Raw genomic sequence first — 21,055 nt, 5'->3', positions numbered from 1 at the left:
TATACTCAGATGCTATCACCACATGTGTGCATGTGCAAACAAAATTACCTACTAGGCTGATGGTGTAGCTCAGTGGTAGAGTGCAAGACCATGGGTTCAACACTTAGCACAAACAAATTAATAAGAAGCCACACTTAAGTTGGCTATTTTACTTTTTCCAATGTGGTCCTTTCTCAATTTATATCTGATTTAGCTCTCTCTCACTCCTATGTTTAGTTAGAAATAAAAATTGCAATAGCATTACACCTATTCTGTGCTTTCAAATTAGTACCTTCCAACTCAATTTGGAGTTTCTAAAATATCCACAAGTATTTGAAATGGCTATTGGGCTTCATGCCCTTCATGCTTAATTTTGTATTAGTATGAGGCAAGGGCATTGCTAACCTATGCAAGCAAAGGCTCAAAATTTTCTATTGCTTTTACTTGAGATGTGATTGCTAGTAACTGGTAGTAAAGATGCTTCTACAAGATCACGGACAAGATGACAGGGAAGATATTCCCATGAACTCCTGACAATATGATTGTCTAAACAAGACCGCATAATGACAACACTAGTTTACATGCCAACATGTGTGGGAGAGGTATCACAAGGCCTCACCCCTAGATGAAGAATTAAAGGCAGTTAATGGCTGCTGGGAGAGGGAAACTTAGTGTTTTGCCTTTTTTTTTTTTGAGATGAGACCCTGACAGGTTATCCAATCACAGGGGTCATACCTAAACATATGCCCATATGAGAAACACTAAATTCACTCAGTAGCGTGTGTGTGTGTGTGTGTGTGTGTGTGTGTGTGTGTGTGTGTGTGTGTGTGTGTAACAGTAATAATTGAGAGGGGGCACATGAGAAGAGTTGTGGGGAGCTGCAAGGATAGTTATGATACACATGGTATGTGATACTCATGTATCAATTTCTCAAAAAATTTAAACAAGCAATTTAGAGTAGGAATAAATTGAAAAAGTAAATCAGAAACATTTCTAAAGAGCAAGAAATAAGAAATAACGCAGTTTTCACAAAGCTCCATACTTAATATTAGTATTCCATAAAAATATAATACTTTTGGTAATGAGAAAGCCAAACACAAGTTTTGCGTACAATCATTATAATTCACTGTGCATTTATTTGGACCTCATGTCTCAAAGTAAAGAAGTGAGACAATCTAATTTTTTTTTTTAAAAAAATACCGTTCTGGCATCTATATTGAGACTAGGCTATTAAGAGTAAAAGCAGAAAGTAGAGAGGTCAGTTAAGAGGATATTGGAATAATTACACTAAGCCTTGGTTTGAACTACAGTGGTTTCCATGGGAACAGTACAAGTTGGTTTGGCTGGAATAGTCTCCCAACATCAGATTTGTTAATGACTTGGATGTTCCTTCTGTAATGGCAGCTGGCTGTTTGAAAAGATACTATTGAAAGATAGGAAGTTCCTACCCTTGAAGCAACTCTCTTGGGCAGGAAGGGGCATCTGATTGAATATGATAAAGATTATGTGGTTGTTTGGATGTGAGACCAATAAAGAAGAACATTTGTTTTCTTTTTTACCCTACACCAAGACTAACTGGAGGTAGAATGAGCTACATATCCATCTAGGAAGCTGACAGGAAGCCCACTAGTTCTTACTGGAAGTGAATAGATGGCAAGCTTTTGGGGATCCCACAATGAATAGTTGAGCTGAGTAACCATGGTAACTTAAAGTGCGATAGGTCAAGTGCAGTTTGTGTTCAAGCATACATATTTCAGTTGCAAGCCTACATGGTAAATGATACATATATTTTAAAATTGTTGTTTTAAAATTCACATCTAAACAAGGCTTTGGAAGGTATCTATTTGGTGGGGGATGAGATTATTTTTACAGAAAAGAAAAATGTTAGTGGCATGATTTTAAGTATGATGTGTCATTTTGCTGGTTTATCAGATGATAGATGCTGCCCTCTGTATTGTCATTCCTGTCCATGTGGCTCTCAACATTCTTAATGCTGTGACCCTTTAATATAATAATATAACACCTCATGTTGTGGTGATCCCCAACCATAAAATTATTTTTGTTGCTGCTTCATAACTATGAGTTTGCTACTGCTATGAATCATAATGTAAATATCTGTGTTTTCTGATGTTCCTAGGTGACCCCCGGGCAAAGGTCATTTGACTCCCATAGGGGTCATGACTCACAGATTGAGAACTGCTGTTTTAGACTATATCTTCCTGTTTCTAAAGCATGAAATTCTTGTGTTTCAGGGTCAATCTGGGTTAAAAGGAGAAAAAGGTGATAGGGTATGTATTTCTTAAAATTTGGCTTATTTTTATTTCAAGAGTTAAATGTTGGCATCTGAAATTATAGAAATAATATTTTAATTTTTTAAAATTTAATTAACCAGGGAGACATTGCTTCCCAGAACATGATGCGAGCAGTTGCAAGACAAGTCTGTGAACAACTAATAAGTGGTAATTCATTGTTTATCATCTGAGTCTGTGAACAACTAATAAGTGGTAATTCATTGTTTACCATTTGAATGACTTTTAAAGTAATTCTGGGACAAATACAGAACTCGAGTCACAGAGTTGATCAGAGATGTTTCAAACTCATGTAGCTCTGTGCCTGAAGCTGGAGTGCAGGCTAACCTTGAACTTAAGGCTCCCCTTCTGAAGTTTAGCTTGTGCTTCTCACAGCATGATCCTGAGGAACACATCTTCTAAAATTTCTTTTCTTTTTTTTTTTTTTTGGTTTTTCGAGACAGGGTTTCTCTTTGTAGCTTTGCGCCTTTCCTGGAGCTCACTTGGTAGCCCAGGCTGGCCTCGAACTCACAGAGATCCGCCTGGCTCTGCCTCCCGAGTGCTGGGATTAAAGGCGTGCGCCACCAACGCCTGGCCTAAAATTTCTTAATTTGCTTATTAGAAATGAGAGTTCCTTGACCATGTTCTAAACTCAGTGAATTATTGTGCTTGGATATGAGGCCAAAATATAATATATTTTTCAATATACAATTAAAAAAAGTCTCATTTGTGCTAAAACCTGGGTAACATTGCTTTGGGTACCTAGAAAAATGACATACTGTCCTAATTTCAAAAGGGTTCTCTTTTGAGTGACATCATTCAGCCCACCAAAAGGCAGTGTATTCCAGAGTCACACCATACTTTGATAACTCATATTCACAATAAATCTTATGGTTTGAATTGAGAATTTTGTGGAAATGGCCATTGATCAAGGGTCATTTTGTACTAGGTGGCTGATGTACCTCATTTTTATTTTTTGTACTAATTAGAACATTTCCTGGAGATAGGAAAGGATATGGGTCTCCTTAGATGCTAAGGGAAAGCCACTTCCCAGTTTCACCCCCCCCACCCCGCCCCTTCCTGGGTTTCTTTCTAACAAGGCTTTCTATTTACAGGCCAGATGAGCAGATTCAATCAGATGCTGAATCAGATTCCAAATGATTACCACTCAAGTCGTAACCAGCCTGGCCCACCAGGGCCCCCAGGACCCCCTGGCAGTGCTGGAGCCAGAGGAGAGCCAGGGCCTGGGGGGCGACCAGGATTCCCTGGCACACCAGGGATGCAGGGACCCCCTGGTGAACGAGGTGGGCCTTTCTGGCTTTACACAGAGATAAAGGAAGAGCTTGCATGTACCAGAACTGGGGCAGGTTGGAAGCATTTGGAAGGCGGAATTTGGCAAACTACTTCAGAGTTATTTAGACAGTCCAGATGAGCTGTCTGGGAACCACCTTTCCCTTTAGTAATTTGCAGGTCACAGGTCTGTATCCTGGTGATGGGGGTGTGAGAAAACAGATGCTGTTTTCAGCAGATCTTAGTAGAGATGTTTCTATCCATTGATTTCTCTTGTGGCTCTAATGGGAAGCAGTGTCTTGGCAAATGGAATTAGGCATCACTGTGTTGTGACTGTGGCAAGAACTGAGCAGCAACCGAGGACATCTAAGCAGCCCGATGGTTTTAGGTCCAAATTCTTTCTGCTCCTTTATTCAAGGCCTGGCACTGGTTCTAGGATATTTGTTTGACTTTAATTTCATGGTAGATAAATGAAATTGAAAGGGAGTGGGGGGGGAGAAAAATGGGATTTTTCTGCTTCCAGATGTTTTGGGACAGTGAATACCAGTTTAAGAGTTTTATAACCTACTATCTGATGGTGTCAATGGTGTACACACACAGCTCATGAAGTCTACCTGAAGGGCCTGCTCTAAGATCTGTTTTTAATTACTATTTGACAATATATTAGGCATATTTGTATCCTTCAAATAATTCCCCTCTGACTTGCAGCCAGATTTGTTTCTTGGCCATGAATCTGGAATTACACAAATGTCTAGAAAGAATTTGGCTTAAGGAGTGAACTTCTGGGAAAAATTAGGTTCTGTTTTCACTAAGGAAATGAGTTACTTGAGTTATTATTATTTAAGATGAAAAATCATGTTTCCAGATAAAATTTTCCCATGCTTTTCTTTTCTTTCTTTCTTTCTTTCTTTCTTTCTTTCTTTCTTTCTTTCTTTCTTTCTTTCTTTCTTTCTTTCTTTCTTTTTTTTTTTTGCTTCTTGTAGGTTTGCCTGGAGAGAAAGGTGAAAGGGGTATTGGGTCTCCAGGACCTCGAGGTCCGCCTGGACCATCAGGTAGGTTGGTTAAGACATCAGATCGGGAAAGCCTGTAAAGTGTGGGAGGCAACGTCATAGCATCAGCTCTTTCCAATATGGCGGTCTTTTGGCGAAAAGTTCAGGTTGGATGTTCTCTTTGTTGAAGAGCACGCTCTATCAGGTGTTTGCTCACAGCCTCAGTATAGAAAGGCCTGAATGTCACTGACATAAAGAAGGACTCTTTTTGTAGGGACTTTCCATGTGGTGCTTGTTGTAGTTGTTTTGATTTTGTTTGCTTTATACCCCCCCAAGTACTGTTTTTTTTTCCTAGTATTCTTCAATATGGACTTATTAGAGTGAGAAAAATGAAAAGATTTAACACGCATTTTCATTTACAACATTTCCTCAGCGTGTTTCAAGGAAACAATAGCTGTTATAGCTGTTTAATTGTTTTATGCATTGTTTTGACTAGGTTGAAAATGAATTTTTTTCTTTTATTTAAAGATTAAAAAAATCCTCTGTCTGTATATGTATGTATCTCTCTGTCTGCATGTCTGTCTAAACATCTATCTATTTATCTTCTATTTATTTGTGTGTGTTACATGTGTGTTTACTCCACGGTGTACATGTGGATGCCAGAGGACAACTTGTAGGAGACCCACAATATGGGTCCTGGGGATTGAGCTCTGGTGTTTAGGGTTGGCAGCCAGCACTTGTACTTACCAAGTCATTTTGCTGCCCCACATTTTTCTTATCTTTATGTGGTTTCTAGATCTTTGCACCAAGGCCAGCTCTGTGGTTAAATCTTTGTTAATCATAACTAAGTGCCACTTTATCCAGAAAGAATGTTATTTGCTTCATGTAAACTGGAGATGTGGACCAGATACTCATCTGGCTACCTGAAGCAGCCATTCCAGGCATCCTTGTCCCTGTATGAATGGGAGCAAACAAGAGAATTCACAGATAATTTTACCTTGGCTTAATTCTTGCTAAATCAGTTTTCCTTAAGTGAAATTGCTACATTAGTGAATTACTGGCATTAATTCATCACAAGAAAGTTCTTTGGTTCACACTGGGAATTTCTTAAGGAATTTTTTTTTTATCATACACTAGTGAATGGTGGTCTAATGTCAAGTTAGTGGAGATGTCACTTGAGTATGGGAGACTGCCTCAGGTGTTCTTGACAAGAAGGAAAACATTTGTTTTAACTTTACACTAGGTCCACAAGGAGAATCCAGAACGGGTCCACCAGGGTCTACAGGCTCAAGAGGCCCTCCTGGTCCCCCTGGTCGTCCTGGAAACTCAGGTATCCGAGGACCCCCAGGTCCTCCTGGATATTGCGATTCATCCCAGTGTGCCAGCATCCCATACAATGGGCAAGGCTATCCAGGTATGTTGTTGCCATCATAAGGACCCCAATTCCTTAGAAATAGAGCCCTAGGACTGAAGGAAGGTGGAGTTAAGGATTTTGTGGAGATGTCAACTTTTTTCAGCTCTGTATTTTGAGTTTTGCTGTCTGCTAAAGCACAAAACACCTTTCACTAATTAGGACTTAGGTAACCATTTTCCCTTCCTGCATTTCTGGATTTACCAAACCACATCATAAACTTCTCCACAGCTCTTGTGGGAGTTAAATGAATGCTACCAATTCATGAGTTTTTTTCCCCCTAAAAGAATTGAGAGATGAATAAAAAAGAAATACAGTTACAGAATGCTGAAAATATATACAGGAAGTGTTTGGGGACTCTAATTTACATGTGATAGCATAGTACAGACAACTGAAATAATTCACTGTCTGTGCTGGCCATGGAACTGATGCTTATCAAATCTGGAACCTAATATTTTTATAGGGTTGTTAATGAAATTCTAGTGTTCCCCAGTTGTAGACAGCAGAAGTTGCTTGTGCCTGACATTGGGGGATGTGAGAGTTGGGAGGTATGTTGGTCTGGATAGAAGACTGTCATGTTGTGGTCAATGGTGACTTTTCATTAGTGCACCCTCATGCATCTTGCAAGTTTAAAAATGATACTGCTGTTTGATATGGTTTGCTACTAGCAAATAGTGCATGAGTAGTTGAATATCTAAATATCTATATATCTATATATTTATGTGCATAATTTTATATGATCAAAAGTAATAATGAATCCAATGCATGCTCCCATGCAATCCATTCTTAAGATTATAATTTAATTCTTTGTAAAACAAATTTAAATTATTACTGCCTTATGACATATGTGAACTGAAAATATATGGATATATATATATATACTTTAACATTTACATAGATGGATGTGTATATATATATTTTTTTGCCTAGTAATTCAACTTTTAAAAACTATCATCTTTGACCTGTTTCAGGTTCCGGCTAACAAATTTTCTAAGTCTCCAGTGCTGCTTACAGTTTGAATACATGAAAATCCTGTTTCTGAGATGTTTGCGCACGTGCTTATTAGAAAATGAGTCTGTATGGAAATCTCACCACAGATATGGTTAACGAACTGGGTCGGCATCATACAGGAGGGTGGAGACTCGATACTAACTTGAATGATACAAAAGCAGTGGTGTCAGCCCGGTGCTTTTCAGCAGTAATGTAGAAAACCATCTTTTAAAAAGTTCAAACTCAGCCACGAGGAGCCTTGGCTGTGAAGGATGTGCCTAATAAGCTACTAACCAGCAGAGATACGCCATGTTACAAAAGACAATTAACCTGGTTGAAGAGAAATGTCCTATGTAAATAATAAACTAATTGTGGCTTGTACATGATCTGGATGTGATCCTATCCACTAAAATTTTGTAACAACTCAACAGTCTGCTTCTGCACCAAAGACTGCTGGCTGCTTGCTCTCTGTAGTAATAACAGCGAATGGATCTGCTCCCCTCTTGCTTGTTAGCAGTGTGTCTGAGTTCAGCGCATGTGTGAGTTCTCAGTATTCTGTGTGTGTACTCTCAGTTTGTTTGTTTTTTTTAACTGCAACTTTTCAAACCAAAGTTTAAAATCACCATTCTTTCCTGTTTGGACGTAGTCACAGGTGTTCCTCACCCACTAGCTGTAACTCTGTGTGAGACACAGCCATGGGAGACAGTAGACTGTGTATAACCTGGCGACAAGCTCTTTTGACCCGAGTTCAGTTCCTAGGCACCAATATTCTTCATGTCCTCAGCTCTCCAAGTTGTTCTTTGACATGAGGAGTTTGAAAGTCATGAGTTATTTGGGGATTTGCCAGAAATTCTGCCTATGTACCATGTTTACAGTTCTTTGGCCCAATTTCTGGTCCTTCCCAGGTTTTGTTCATTGATTGTATTTACTGCTGGATCTTTTGATTACCAAATTCTCTCTGCACATGTGCACATGGAAAGAATTGGACCACTGTAACACATCTATTTATGGTTGTGAGATTAAGACTGGAGTGCCATCACCTCAGGTGACGACTTAACTTTTGCTGTGTATGTACCTTCCAAGTCATGCCATAACTGTAATGTTGAATCGGACAGAGCCTTATGTGCCCGAGGGTGGGGCCTACCTGCCTGATCGTGAGCCCTTCATCGTGCCTGTGGAGCCTGAGAGGACAGCAGAATACGAGGAGGACTACGGTGCAGATGAGCCTGAAGGGGAGCACCCTGATCACATGCGTTGGCGGCGTGCCCTGCGCCCAGGCCCTGGGCAGTGAACCTGAGACCGTGGGTTCACCAAGGCGGGAGGTGTTGGGATTCTCATTCACAGGTCAGACAGGGCGGCATACATCTTTTCTGTGATGTTTTCTTCACATTGCTTCATCTACAAGTGCTCTTTTCTGACTGTAGGGAACCTTGTTTTTGCAGGCAGCCTAGCTCATAACAGTCTGTAGTCATTCATGCCTTTGCAGTTCAAATGCTTACAACACACGCTGTTCACAGAAGCTGCAAGGAGAGAACATGCCCAGGGTGGGCTATGGCAGCCAAACTTTTAGGTTAAGCAGCAGGCCCTGGAAACCAGAGCAGCTATATGTTTGGAAAGAGCCTGTATCTTTCTCAGTACTAATCGGCAATTCAATCACATCCCATTTCCAGTAATTCCTCTCCTAAAATCAAAATGGAGGGAAGCACCAGCTCACTGCAGTGTTTCACCTTTTTCCTCTTCCTCCTGCTATGCGTTAGGACACAGAATCTTAGTGTCTTGACAACCACAGACCTTCCACCACGTAGCTGAAGTTATTGTATCAACTGGATACTGTTCCATATCGCCGTAGACGTCCTTGTTTTGACACACTAACATTTATGCCAAATTGCAGATTATTCTGCAGGAATGGAGTTGCATGTTTGTGTTGTATATTTAGAATGAACTTTTGCAGAACATATTTCTTAGTTATCAAAGCAGTTGGAAATGTCTGCAAGACTATGAACATAGAATTGCTGCTTTTATATTTTAACTGCAGATTGTGAATTTCACTGCCTTATATTATTTATTTCTGAAACAAAAGAGGCATTTTTCAATAAAACTACTGAAAATTTGACATGGCATAGTCTTTTTTCTTTGAAGGGCCTTTTGGAATGCTCAAGTGGTTGTTACAGCAAACAAATCCACGTCCTTGGATACAGTTACAAATCTCGCTAATACTGTTAAATTATGCTAAATAACTTTAGATTTTTTTAATGCTATGGTGAAGTAATTGAAAAGAGTGGTGAGAGCCTTTAAAAATCAGGCAGATTCCAAAGGTTTTATTAGGAATGTAGAGGATGTGTGGGCTGGTGGAAAAATAATGATGTATCCTAGGAGACCCTAAACAACCAAATAATCTACAACCCACACAATTTTGTATGCATTTAATTACTTTCCTATACTTTACCCAATAGCAAATTTAATTGCAAAGAGGAAAACTCCTTAATGGAAAAATTTAATTTAGGTAAACTCTTCTTTTCCACTTAAAAATGCAATAAAATCATCCTAAATATCAAAGCAAATGTTGTAAATGTCTGAAAAAAAACCAACATCAATTTAAAAGTGAGGGGTGGGCTGTGGAAGAGTTTCTCATGGGGCAAAACCTGAATTGAATTCTCCTTGGAGTTTGAGATGGGAAAGCATAGATGATACATTAATGCAAGTCGGTTAAGAGGCGTTAGCAGATTGGTAACTCATAGCACTTGTCTCTTATTCTCTATTTTTCACTTACATTTTAAAGCCAGAGGGGAACACTGAGGTTCTATCAGCCTCCCTCTTTCACTATAGGAAGAACTCAACTTTGCTACTAGTATCAGAAGAGGACTGAGGCTCCCTCTTCCTCACTTTGCAGGTAGCGGCTTTCCTGCCCCTCCCCACCAGTCCCTTATCCCTTATTCTCTAGGCAGGAGCTTTCAAATCTCAAAGATGCCCCAACATAGTTTCTGATTCATTTGTGGTTTGGATATTCCTTGAAGAACCCTTGTATTAGAAGTCTGAAGATGGGTCCTCAGGTCACTGACTCAGTGGGGTCACAGCCACATGAATTATTTTGTTTTTTGTTTTTTGTTTTTTTTTTTGAGACAGGGTTTCTCTGTGTAGTTTTGGTGCCTGTCCTGGATCTCACTCTGTAGACCAGGCTGGCCTCAAACTCACAGAGATCTGCCTGACTCTGCCTCCTGATTGCTGGGATTAAAGGTGTGTGCCTTCACTGCCCAGCCACAGCCACGTGAATTTGAAGCACAAAGTAATGACTGACTAGATGTAGGTTTGGTTCATGATGTTTGTAATGTATTGGTTCACCACTGCCTTCTAGATTGCATTGGAAGAAAGGACTGGGGTCAAGCCATTCCTGAACAGAGAATTAGTAAGGAGTTAGGACACATGTGATTTTTTTTTTAATTGAAAATTTTTCTTTCATACAATTCTGACACATATGATTTTTATTTTCATAGCATATTTCATTATTAACTGTGCATATACTCAGTAAACTTTGAAGAGAAGTGATGATACAGTTTTGGTGTAAACAATGACAAAATCCCAGAAAAGTCAAATCTATAGGTGCTGGTTTCTTGGAAGGGAATGCAGTACAACTCAAAGGGCATTCTTTTTTTTATTTTATAATTTAATTTAATTTTACATATCAACCATGGATCCCCCTGTTCTCCCTCCTCCCATCCCCCCTTCCCTCAACCCTCCATTCCCAGCTTCTCCAGGGCAAAGACTCCCCTGGGGATTCAGCTCATCCTGGTAGATTCAGTCCAGGCAGGTCCAGGCCCCTCCTCCCTTCACCCAGGCTGAGCAAAGTGTCCCTGCATAGGCCCCAGACTCCAAACAGCCAGCTTATGCGCTAAGGACAGGTCCTGGTCCCACTACCTGGGGGCCTCCCAAACAGTTCAAGCTAATCAACTGTCTCACTTATCCAGAGGGCCTGATCCAGTTGGGGGCTCTTCAGCTATTGGTTTATAGTTCATGTGTTTCCACTAGTTTGGCTATTTGTTCCTGTGCTTTTTCCAATCATGGTCTCAACATCCTTACTCATACAATCCCCCCTCTTTCTCGCCAATTGGATTCCTGGAGCTCCATCTGGGGCCTGGCCATGGATCTCTGCATCTGCTTCCATTAGTCATTGGATGAGAGTTCTACCACGACAGTTAGGGTGTTTGTCCATCCGATCACCAGATTAGGTCAGTTCGGGCTTTCTCTTGACCATTGCCAGTAGTCTATTGTGGAGGTATCTTTGTGGATTTCTGTGGACCTCTCTAGCACTTTGCTTCTTCCTATTCCCATGGAGTCTTCATTTATCATGGTCTCTCTTTCCTTGTTCTCACTCTCTGTTCTTGATCCAGCTGGGATCTCCCCTCTCAAAGGGCATTCTTAACAATGTTTCAATATGAGAACATTGTAACATCGATTGATATCTACTTAGTATTTGAAGGTGAGGCTCCAGTTTCAAGAAAAGAGCCTGAGATTTCTATTGTCACAAGTTATTACTTTTAGTGAAGTCTTTACCAGGAAACAGCATCTACACAGACCCCAATTCCTGAACATTTCATATAGAATATTTTGTATAATAGAATTAACAATTTATCAAGAGTAAAAGTAGGTTGCACATTTATTTTCTTAAATATGTGAGCATTCAGGCATTCATTTGGGTCTATAAAGAATCATGCTGTTTACTTCCATGTTATTTTCCATACAAATGAAGTCAATGTAATTTCCCTAAACATTTACTATCCATTAGACTGGATTGAGCACATATGAGTCTTTATCTCTTGGCTTTTATTATAGTTTCTTCATCAATAAAAAGGGTTTGGACTCAACAGTCATTAAGTGATATAAGTGCTTCGTGAAAATTAACCACTTTTTGCAAAGAATTGCAGTGGTTACTGCTTTTTTCAAGGACATTATAAATACAAAGCAACATTGGCTTCTGCGTTACTTAAGGTTTAATGTGGACGTCTGCCCAAGCAAACACTCATTAACCTTTGCCTTCTTAGATCAGGCTACTTAAGGTCGGGAACAGAATCATAGTTTTTTCCTTTTTTAGAAGGGCCTGTACTCCCTGTCTTCAACCCCAATGTCTAGCCCAGTTCCACGCCAATGTTCAATTGCACATCCCTCAGGACAGGCTTCATGCTCAGGAATAGCTGTCCAACACGAATCAGATCCTCTCTCTCTCTCTCTCTCTCTCTCTCTCTCTCTCTCTCTCTCTCTCTCTCTCTCTCTCTGTGTGTGTGTGTGTGTGTATGTGTGTGTACATGTACTTCTGAGCTAATTTTTTAAAGAGTGAGAAAGAACATGAAGTTGGATGGTTAAGGAGAGGATCTGATAGAAACTGAGGAAAAGGAAACAACATGTGTAGCATGAATCTTAAATGGTCTTATTAATAAAAATCAAACCTAAGGCCAGTTATTTTGGTGAATGCTGGAAGATCAGAGAAGCAGAACAATCCACAGCCACCTCACCTCACCAATTCCTCAGCTGATACCGTTTCCTCAGACTGGATGCCTCTGAGTTCTCATCCAAATAGATCTCCGCTGAACTATTGCTCAAAAGCCTAAAAGCTTAACTAGCTAAAAGCTTCTAGTTTCTGGTCTTCATGCCTTATATATCTTTCTGCTTTCTGCCATCACTCCCTGGGATTAAAGGCTCACTTCTTGGGATTAAAGGCATGTGTCACCATGCCTGGCTGTTTCCAATGTGGCCTTGAACTCACAGAGATCCAGAGGGATTTCGGCCTCTGGAATGCTAGGATTAAAGGTGTGAGTATCTAGTGGCTGTTCTGTTCTTTGACTCCAGATAAGTTTATTAGGCTGCACAATATTTTGGGGAACACAATACCATCACAAACATGATCAAAATAAATATTGTCAGAAATTTTCAAAAAATAAATAAAAACCATAAAAGTGTTTCCCAGGTACCTCAAACTTAACAAATTTACTAGGATTAGGTTTAGCTATAATAGAAAGCAGCGAAGTAAGTGGTTTTAAGAAGAAATTCTTTGGAACCCAGCTATGTAATCCCAGCTATTTGGAAGGCTTTTGTATGGAGATTACAGGTTCAAGACCAGTCTGGGAAACTCTGTGAGAACGTGTCTTAAAACAAAACAGACTAATAAAATAAGACTCTGGGTATCTAACTTAATAGCCAAATTCTTCCTGAGTGTGGTAAGGCCCTGGGTACAGTCCTTAGTACCAGAGAACAAATGTATCATCGCAACAAAATATCCCTTTATTTCTTGTGTGTAAGGAAGCATAGATTCATGCTTTTATATTTTACTGCTCCGACCTTTGTGGTTGTCATGGTTAAATTAAGTAAATGGCCCATGAGAGTTAACGGAGCTATAGTTATCAGATTGAGAAAGAGGAAAAGTAAAGCATCATTCATTTGATGCATATTCTTGAAAGCTGCAGGTACAATGTATTGTACAATGTATGTACAATGTATATACATACAGGTAATATGTATCTGGAACTTAGTCATTTTGTAATATCTGCCTCTGAAGAAAAACAGGGAATGTCATCTGTCTTTGGAGTTGTCATTTACCCAGTTAAAATGGCATCTCTATTGTCATTTACACCAGTACCATTTATTTATTCAGGGTAAAAATGTGAGAGTCATTGTAATTGTGCCTTCCGCTTCCCACTGTAAGTCAACCAAAGCTACATAGTTTCGTCACACTGTTTACGTCATAGTCACACCATCAGTTCAGTAGACATCCCAGTGAGTGGTCCTAATTGCTTTTTTCTGATGAAAAATCTGGCATCTTCTGGAAGATTTCAGCATCTATGTCGGATAACAAATCCAATATTCTCAATTATTTGAGCTTTTTATCTTTAAAGACTTTTCTTTTACTCAAGCTTGGCTACTCAATCTTTCCAAGGTATTAATACAAATTTGTTACAAACTGCCAGTTCTTTAAAATCACTGAGGGTGACACTCTGTCCTCTTGGTGCTTCCTGCTTACCTGCTCAAACACCCCCAGTGCTTCTATCCTCTGGTTTTGTCATAACCCCTGTCATGGTGAACCTTCTGTGCTTTCCTTGTCTTTTAGGCCCTCCTTGTCTTCACGTGATGCTTCCCCAGCTTGATGTCTGGGCTATGGTTGAATGCTATATTTACTGAATATCCTTAACTGAATGACATGCTCATTTCATTTTCGCTTGGTCATTGGCCATTGCCTTTAGTTATGCTTAGTTAACATTACTGTCTTAGAATTCTATTGCTGTAACAAAACACCATGACCAAAAGCAACTTGAGGAGAACAAAGTTTATTTCATCTTATAACTCTCAGGTTATACTCAATCATGGAGGGAAATCAGGGTAGGAACCCAAGGCAGGAGCCTGGAGGCAAGAACTGATGCAGAGACCATGCAGGAGCACTGTTTAGTGCCTTGTTCCTCACAACTTTCTCAGTCTTCTTTTGTATAAACTTCAGGACTAACTGCTCCAGAATGGCACTGCCCACAAGAGACTGGCTTCCTTGACGTCAATCATTAATAAAATGTCCCATACACTTGATTGTATGCCAATCTGGTGGGGCATTTTCTCAGCTGAGGTTCCATCTTTCCAAATGACTCTAGCTTGTGCCAAGATGATAAAACGCTAGCCAGGACAATTGCCCTCCTTCAATTGACACACCAATGAGTTACTACTAAACTGCAACCTTTCCTTGCTAATCCTTAGGACCACATATTAACATCAACATCTCAATATAAAACACACTTTGTTCTAAAAGTTCCACAGTTTTAAAGAGCTCAAATACTTTAGAACTTTAGTCTCTTTAAAATATCCAATCTATGTAAAACTCCAAGGTCTCTGTTAAACTCCAATTTGGGCTGAGACAGCTAAAATTAAGGGCCATTTGTGGGATAGTATGCAAAACTTCCCCATTTAGAAGAGAATCTAAATGAAATCTCCAAGTAGTGGGGGAGACAGAGTCCCCACTGACTATTTCTTGCCACCAAGCAAAGCTTCAAGTACCAGGATTGGGTTACTTCTAATTGAGTTGTTGACCAGAGGGATCCCACAGGAATCCCCAAACCACTCAGGCTATTGCCAAAACTATAGGTTGCTTCCCATAAACGGCCTGGCAAGGTTCCACTGCTGCAGGCAACACCTAAACAACTCATCGAACATCTAGAAGTCCAGCTGGTGCCTACATAGAGCCTTCACCCCCTACGTTCTAGCATTTTTGGTACAGAAAGGTATTCTGCATTTTACCAAAGGGGAAACATAAACATCAAGCCAGCCACAAACTTTCTGATCTACAATGGTATCCTGTCTGCAAGATATGCTAGGGCAATGGTAGCACAAAGCTTGTGGGAGTAACCAACCAGGGAGTAACCAACCAATACCTGATTTGACTTAAGACCACTCCATGAGATGGAACTCATACCCAACACTGCTTGGGTGACCAAGAACCAGAGAGTAGATAGCACATACACTTAGGGTAAAACCCAGTTACTACTGGTCTAAACAAACAGGCAAGCAGGCAAACAAACAAATAAACAATGCAGTGTTATGGAGTTTGTGAGCCCTGGGAAAAGATCATAGATTCAATGCAAGTATAACGAAAAGATTGATTGATTAGCAGCTAGCAGGACAAAAAAATCTCTAAGCCAAATTTGAGATTGCCGTGAAGGAGGGGTATGGGGAAGGGTATTTTAAAGGCAAAAAACCACAAGAAGACATTCAATATTTATGGAAGCAAGCAAAATTTGGTCAGTTTTGCCATGTTTAAGTGGCAATTCAAAACAATAACAGAACAGACTTCTCAAACACAACAATTCAAAACTTAACAGACAACTCAAAACAAGATTTGTGTATCTGCATAAGCAAGTTACAGAAGCCAAAAAAAAAAAAAAAAAAAAAAAAAAGAACCCAGACATATCATAACAAGTAGATATTCACAACTGTACATTTTTGGGTGGAGTCACTGAGTCAGGGTTTCTGGAAATTTATCTTTCAAGGGACTGGAGTCAGAGACAAACAGCTAATGGGTACCAAGACATATGCCTAGCATAATTTCATTAGCCATCACAGTAGCTACAAAATGACTCCTAATGGCATGTTCTGTTCCATTCACATCAGTACCTTGCCCAGCCCTTCATCAGAAGCGACTTTTTGCAGCATATGGGAACAAATACAGAGACCCACAGCCAGATATTATGCAGAGAGTGAGAGACCTTGGAATACTCAGCACTAAATGGGATCATATTCCTTCCTGCAGGGCTCAGGGAACCCTGTAGAAGTGGAAGCAGAAAGAGTGTAAGATCCAGAGGGGAAGGAAGATGCACACACACACAAAAACCAAAACAAAAAAATCAAAACCAAAACCAAGGCTCCCTAAATCAAACAGTCAAAGCTCATGTGAACTCTCAGAGACTGAGGCAGCATGCATAGGGCCTGTACAGGTCTGCACCAGATCCTCTGAGTATATATTATGGCTTCTAGTTTAGTGTTTTTAATGGCACTCTAAGGCATTTGAACGCGTGGGTCTCTGACTCCTGTGCCTTCTCTTGGGCTCCTTTCCCTCTCTTTGTTCATCTTGTCCAGCGCTGATGTGATAGTATTTATTTTATCTTACATCTTATTTTGTTATATTTTATTATTATCCCTTTGAAGTCTGTTTGTTTTCTAATGAGAGACAGAAATGGAGTGGATCTGGATGGGAGGGGAGGTGGGGAGTAACTGGAGAACCATAATCAAGATACAATATGTGTGAAAATAGTGGTTTCAATAAAAGGACAAAAAAATAAAAATAAAAATCTGACAAAAAAAATCTCTAAATAGCATAAGCATAGCCTATACCTAACCAAAATATGATTCTGTACTAGTAAAAACAATAATGAATTAAATAAAAAATTGACACACATATTAAAAAAAACCCAAAACTCCAACATATTTATAAAATATCCAAAATCTGTCAACTGTGGACTCCAAATTTAAATCCAAAATTCAACTGGGCAAACATTTCGGTTCTTAACATCTGGGACCCGCCCATGGTCCCTGGGTTCCACAGGGCTTTGGCAGCTCCATTTCTCTGGCAGTGCCATCTGAAGCACACAGAGGTTGCTTCCAGGCTCAGGCCAATGGCACTCTATAGATGTTGCTGTATTTTGTGGTCGTCTCACAGTAATGGCATCTCCAAATTTCTAGGGTCTTTGTAGTAACTGGGTTTTACTTTGACCAATAGACTCTACTGACTTCTTGTCAGGGACTCTGCCCCTGCTACATGGTGCAAAACATCAACTTCTCTCCATGACACTTTCAGTTCTGTAGTTTCTACTTCTGTGGCCTCTCATAGCTTCTCATAGTGCCAGGTCTCAACTGCTGTCCGTGATCCCTCATGCCTTCAAACCTACTACAACCTGGGAAACTCTTATACAATACCAAGTCTGATTGCCAGCACTAGCTAAAGCCTTGGTCCCCTTTGGGCCATAGCTTCTGAGTGCTGACTCCAAGGAAACACTTTTTGGAAGATTTTGTCTCAGTGCTGTTGAGTTCATCTTCTTTTTTAAATAATTAATTCTTTTTATTTAAAAATTTCCATACAATCTATTTTGATCATTTTCTCTCCCTTTCCCTGACGCTTTCCTGTTTTTTCCATATCCCTAGCCACCAACTTCATGCTTTCTCTCTCTTCTTTTATTCTTTCTTTAAAAAGGGCAAAAACAAAACAAAACCACCCACAAAAACACAAAATCAAAACACACTAAAACCAAAACCCAAACCAAAGACCAAATAAGACAAAAACAAAAATAAAAACAAAAAAACCAAAAACCCAACACAAAACCATTCATAAGATGCACAAACAAAACAGAACAGAAAAACAACAAAAAAGTCTGTGTGTGTTGGTTAACCTCTTATGGAATGAGGCCTGCTCTGGAGTGTGGTTGATATACCCAGTGACACTCCATTTAGAAAAATGATTTTCCCTCTCCCAGAAGGTATCCATTACAAATGGCTTCTTGGTTAGGGTAGGACTTTGTGTCCATTCCTCTTTTTCCATGCTCAGATTTAGTATGTTTTGAACCTATGCAGGTCTTGTGTATTCTGTCAGTATCTGTGATTTCATGTGTGTTCGTTCTACTTCTGTATGGCATTGTTTCCTTGGGGATATTTACTAACTCTGGCTCATACAATATTTCCACATCCTCTGCTACTTAGAGAGCTGAGCCTTGAGCTGAAAAGTCTGATAAAGACATCCCACTAAGGATGGAGTGCTCCAAAGTCTCTCATTCTCTGTACATTATCCAGTTGTGGGTCACTGTCACTTCCCATCTACTGCAAGAAGACGCTTCTCTGATGAGGGTTGGGCAATGTACTGATCTATGGGTATAGCAATATGTCATTAGGAGTCTATTTCTTGCTATGTTCCTTTAGCAGAATAATAGTAGTAGGTTTTCACCTAGGGCCCATCACCCATCAAATCTCAGCTTTTTGGCCACTTTAACCATGACAGATATGGGTTCCATCTTGCAGGATGGGACTTAAATCTAGTTCTAAAAAAGTGGTTAGTTATACCCATCACATTTGTGGCACTATTGCACCAGGATGTCTTGCAGGCAGGTCACTGGTTCAGGCCACAGGGTTTGTAGCTGGAAGATATTGATGATTACTTCTCTCCTCCAGTAGTGTGCAGAGTACCTTGCAGCATAGTCAGTTGGCCTGGCCCTTCTAATTGGAAATGGTTCAGTTTCTTTGAATGTAGAGTCAGTGGGTTTTATGACATAAGTAAGTTATGTCCTCAGCAACAGGGTCTTACCATTAGGTTATTGAGAGTAGCCAATAGCTTTTGCAATAGCCTATGTTGTTTGCCATAGGGAGTCTATGGAACCATTTTGGCCAAGGAATCAGCAAGATGTAACCTGCTTCTGGCACTGGAGGTATTACTTGATGGCATACAATGTTTAGTTGGAGCATTGTCTCTCTCATCATATAGTGACTTTGTTTAAGTTCCTTTCTTAATGTATATATTTTAGGAAGCTCTATGGTAGTAGATCTCTATTTGGTTTTTGAAAAGGCCTTTAGTATTAGCTGTTCTTCCCCATATTCCTTCCTTTATCCTTCTATCCCATCTTTCTCCCCTTTTAGTCCTTCCATTCTAGTTTTCCCTTTATCTCTTGGAAGACCATCTACTCCCCGCTACTTCCTTATTTGCTCTCTAAGTTCTATGGTTATTCTGAACAGAACACACATATCTAGAGCTAACATCCACATATAAGAGAAAACATGAAATATTTATCTTTTTGCTTCTAGTTCTACCAATTTACCTGCAAATTTCCTTTTTATTAATACTTGAATAATACTCTGTTGTGTACCACATTTTCATTATCCACTGATTGGTTGATGGACATCTAGGCTATTTCCAGCTTCTGGCTATTATGAATAGAACATCAATGAATGTGGATGAGGAAGTATCTATGTAGTAGTAGAATGTAGAGTCAGTGGGTATGTGCCCAAATCTGGTTTATCTGGATCCTGAGGTTGAGCAATTTTAAGCTTTTTGAGGAACTTTCACACTGATTTCCATAGTGCCATACCAGTTTGCACACCCACCAGCAAGGAATGAGTGTTTCCCTTTCTGTTCACCCTCCCCAGCATGTGCTGTCATTTGTTTTATTAATCCTAACCATTCTGACTTGGGTAATATGAAATCTCAAAGTAGTTTTAATTTTCATTATCCTGATGGCTATGAAACTTGAACATTTTTGAAAAGTGTTTCTCGGCCATTTGTATTTCGTCTTTTGAGAACCCTCTGTTTAGTTCTATACCCTATTTTGAAATTAGGTTATTTGTTTTCTTTATGTTCGGTTCTTTATAGTACATTATATACTCTAGATACTAACCCTTATTACAGTGGTTATCAACTTTCCTAGTGCTGGGACCCTTTAATACAGTTCCTCATGTTTTAGCAACCCCCCTACCATAAAATTATTTCGTTATTACATCGTAACTGTAATTTTGCTACTGTTATAAATTGTAAGGTAAATATATGATATGTGACCCCCCAAAGGGTTCTGACCTACAGGTTGAGAACCACTCACTGCTTTACCAGGTTATGTAATTGTTTTTTTTAAACCAGAAATATAACTTTATTTACATTACAGACTAAAAATGTAAGAAATGTTTACCTTACAAATAAATATTTTTAACCTGGGTTAGTTGCATTCCTAAAAAATTTTATACTATATATTATTATAGCTATTAATTAATTTTATCCTTAGCAGAATTATAAAGTAAAATAAAATTTTTGACATATGCCCCAATTCCAAAATTTCAAGTTTTTAATTGTTAAAGATCTTTTCCTATCTGTAAGCTGCTGGTTTGCTTGAATGGTGGTGTTTGTTGTTATATAGAAGTTTTTTTTTTTTTAGCTTCATAGGGCTCTGTTTACTAATTGTTGGTATTAATTTCTGGTTCAGGGTATCTAGTTTTATGTTGAGGTCCTTGACCTGTTTGGAGTTGAGTTTTGTGCAGGGTGATCGATAAGATCTATTTTCATTCTATATACAGTCATACAATTTGACCAGAACCATTTGTTGAAGATGCTCTCTTTTCTTAAATATGTTTGTGACTTATTCAACACAAATTGGATGTCTGTAGGGTGTGTAGAATTATGTCTGGGTCTTCAGTTTAATTCCATTGACCAGCATATCTGTTTTTCTGTCAATACATACTGCTTTAGTACTATATCTCTGTAGTACAACTTGAAATTTTGGGTGGTGATAATTCCAGGAATTATTTTATTGTTCAGGATTGTTTTAGCTGTCCTAGTTTTGTGTGTGTGTGTGTGTGTGTGTGTGTGTGTGTGTGTGTGTGTGTGTACATTAAGTTGAATACTGTTTCTTTCAGTTTCTGTGAAGAATTGTTTTAGAATCTTGATGAGGCCTGCACTGAATCTCTAGGTTGCTTTTGGTAGAATGGCTATTTTCACAATATTAATCCTACTGATCTATAAGCACAGAAGATCTTTCCATCTTCTGATTTCTTCTATTTTTTCTTCAAAGTCTTAAAGTTTTTATTATACAAGAGTTTCACTTGCTTGTTTAGAGTTATTCCAA

General features: G+C 39.2%; 1 protein-coding gene across 3 annotated transcripts in view; it reads left to right on the top strand.

The window, feature by feature from the left end:
- Col12a1 (collagen type XII alpha 1 chain) overlaps positions 1–9,060 on the top strand; it is a 114,218-nt gene extending 105,158 nt beyond the window's left edge. For 2 of the 3 annotated variants that reach the window (XM_028879855.2, XM_028879857.2), the window contains 6 exons: positions 2,232–2,267; positions 2,372–2,438; positions 3,383–3,571; positions 4,541–4,609; positions 5,790–5,960; positions 8,063–9,060. In XM_028879855.2, coding sequence (XP_028735688.1) covers positions 2,232–2,267; positions 2,372–2,438; positions 3,383–3,571; positions 4,541–4,609; positions 5,790–5,960; positions 8,063–8,238 — 708 coding nt within the window. In that variant the 3' untranslated portion in view covers positions 8,239–9,060. Of the gene's footprint in view, positions 1–2,231; positions 2,268–2,371; positions 2,439–3,382; positions 3,572–4,540; positions 4,610–5,789; positions 5,961–6,928; positions 7,334–8,062 lie in introns of those variants that run through there. The other variant, XM_028879856.2, reaches the window with a different exon arrangement.
- Positions 9,061–21,055: the final 11,995 nt, after the last annotated feature.

This window comes from Peromyscus leucopus, chromosome 7 (assembly GCF_004664715.2).
Source record: "Peromyscus leucopus breed LL Stock chromosome 7, UCI_PerLeu_2.1, whole genome shotgun sequence".
NCBI lineage: Eukaryota > Metazoa > Chordata > Mammalia > Rodentia > Cricetidae > Peromyscus > Peromyscus leucopus.
This window is presented reverse-complemented; position numbering and strand designations above follow the sequence as displayed.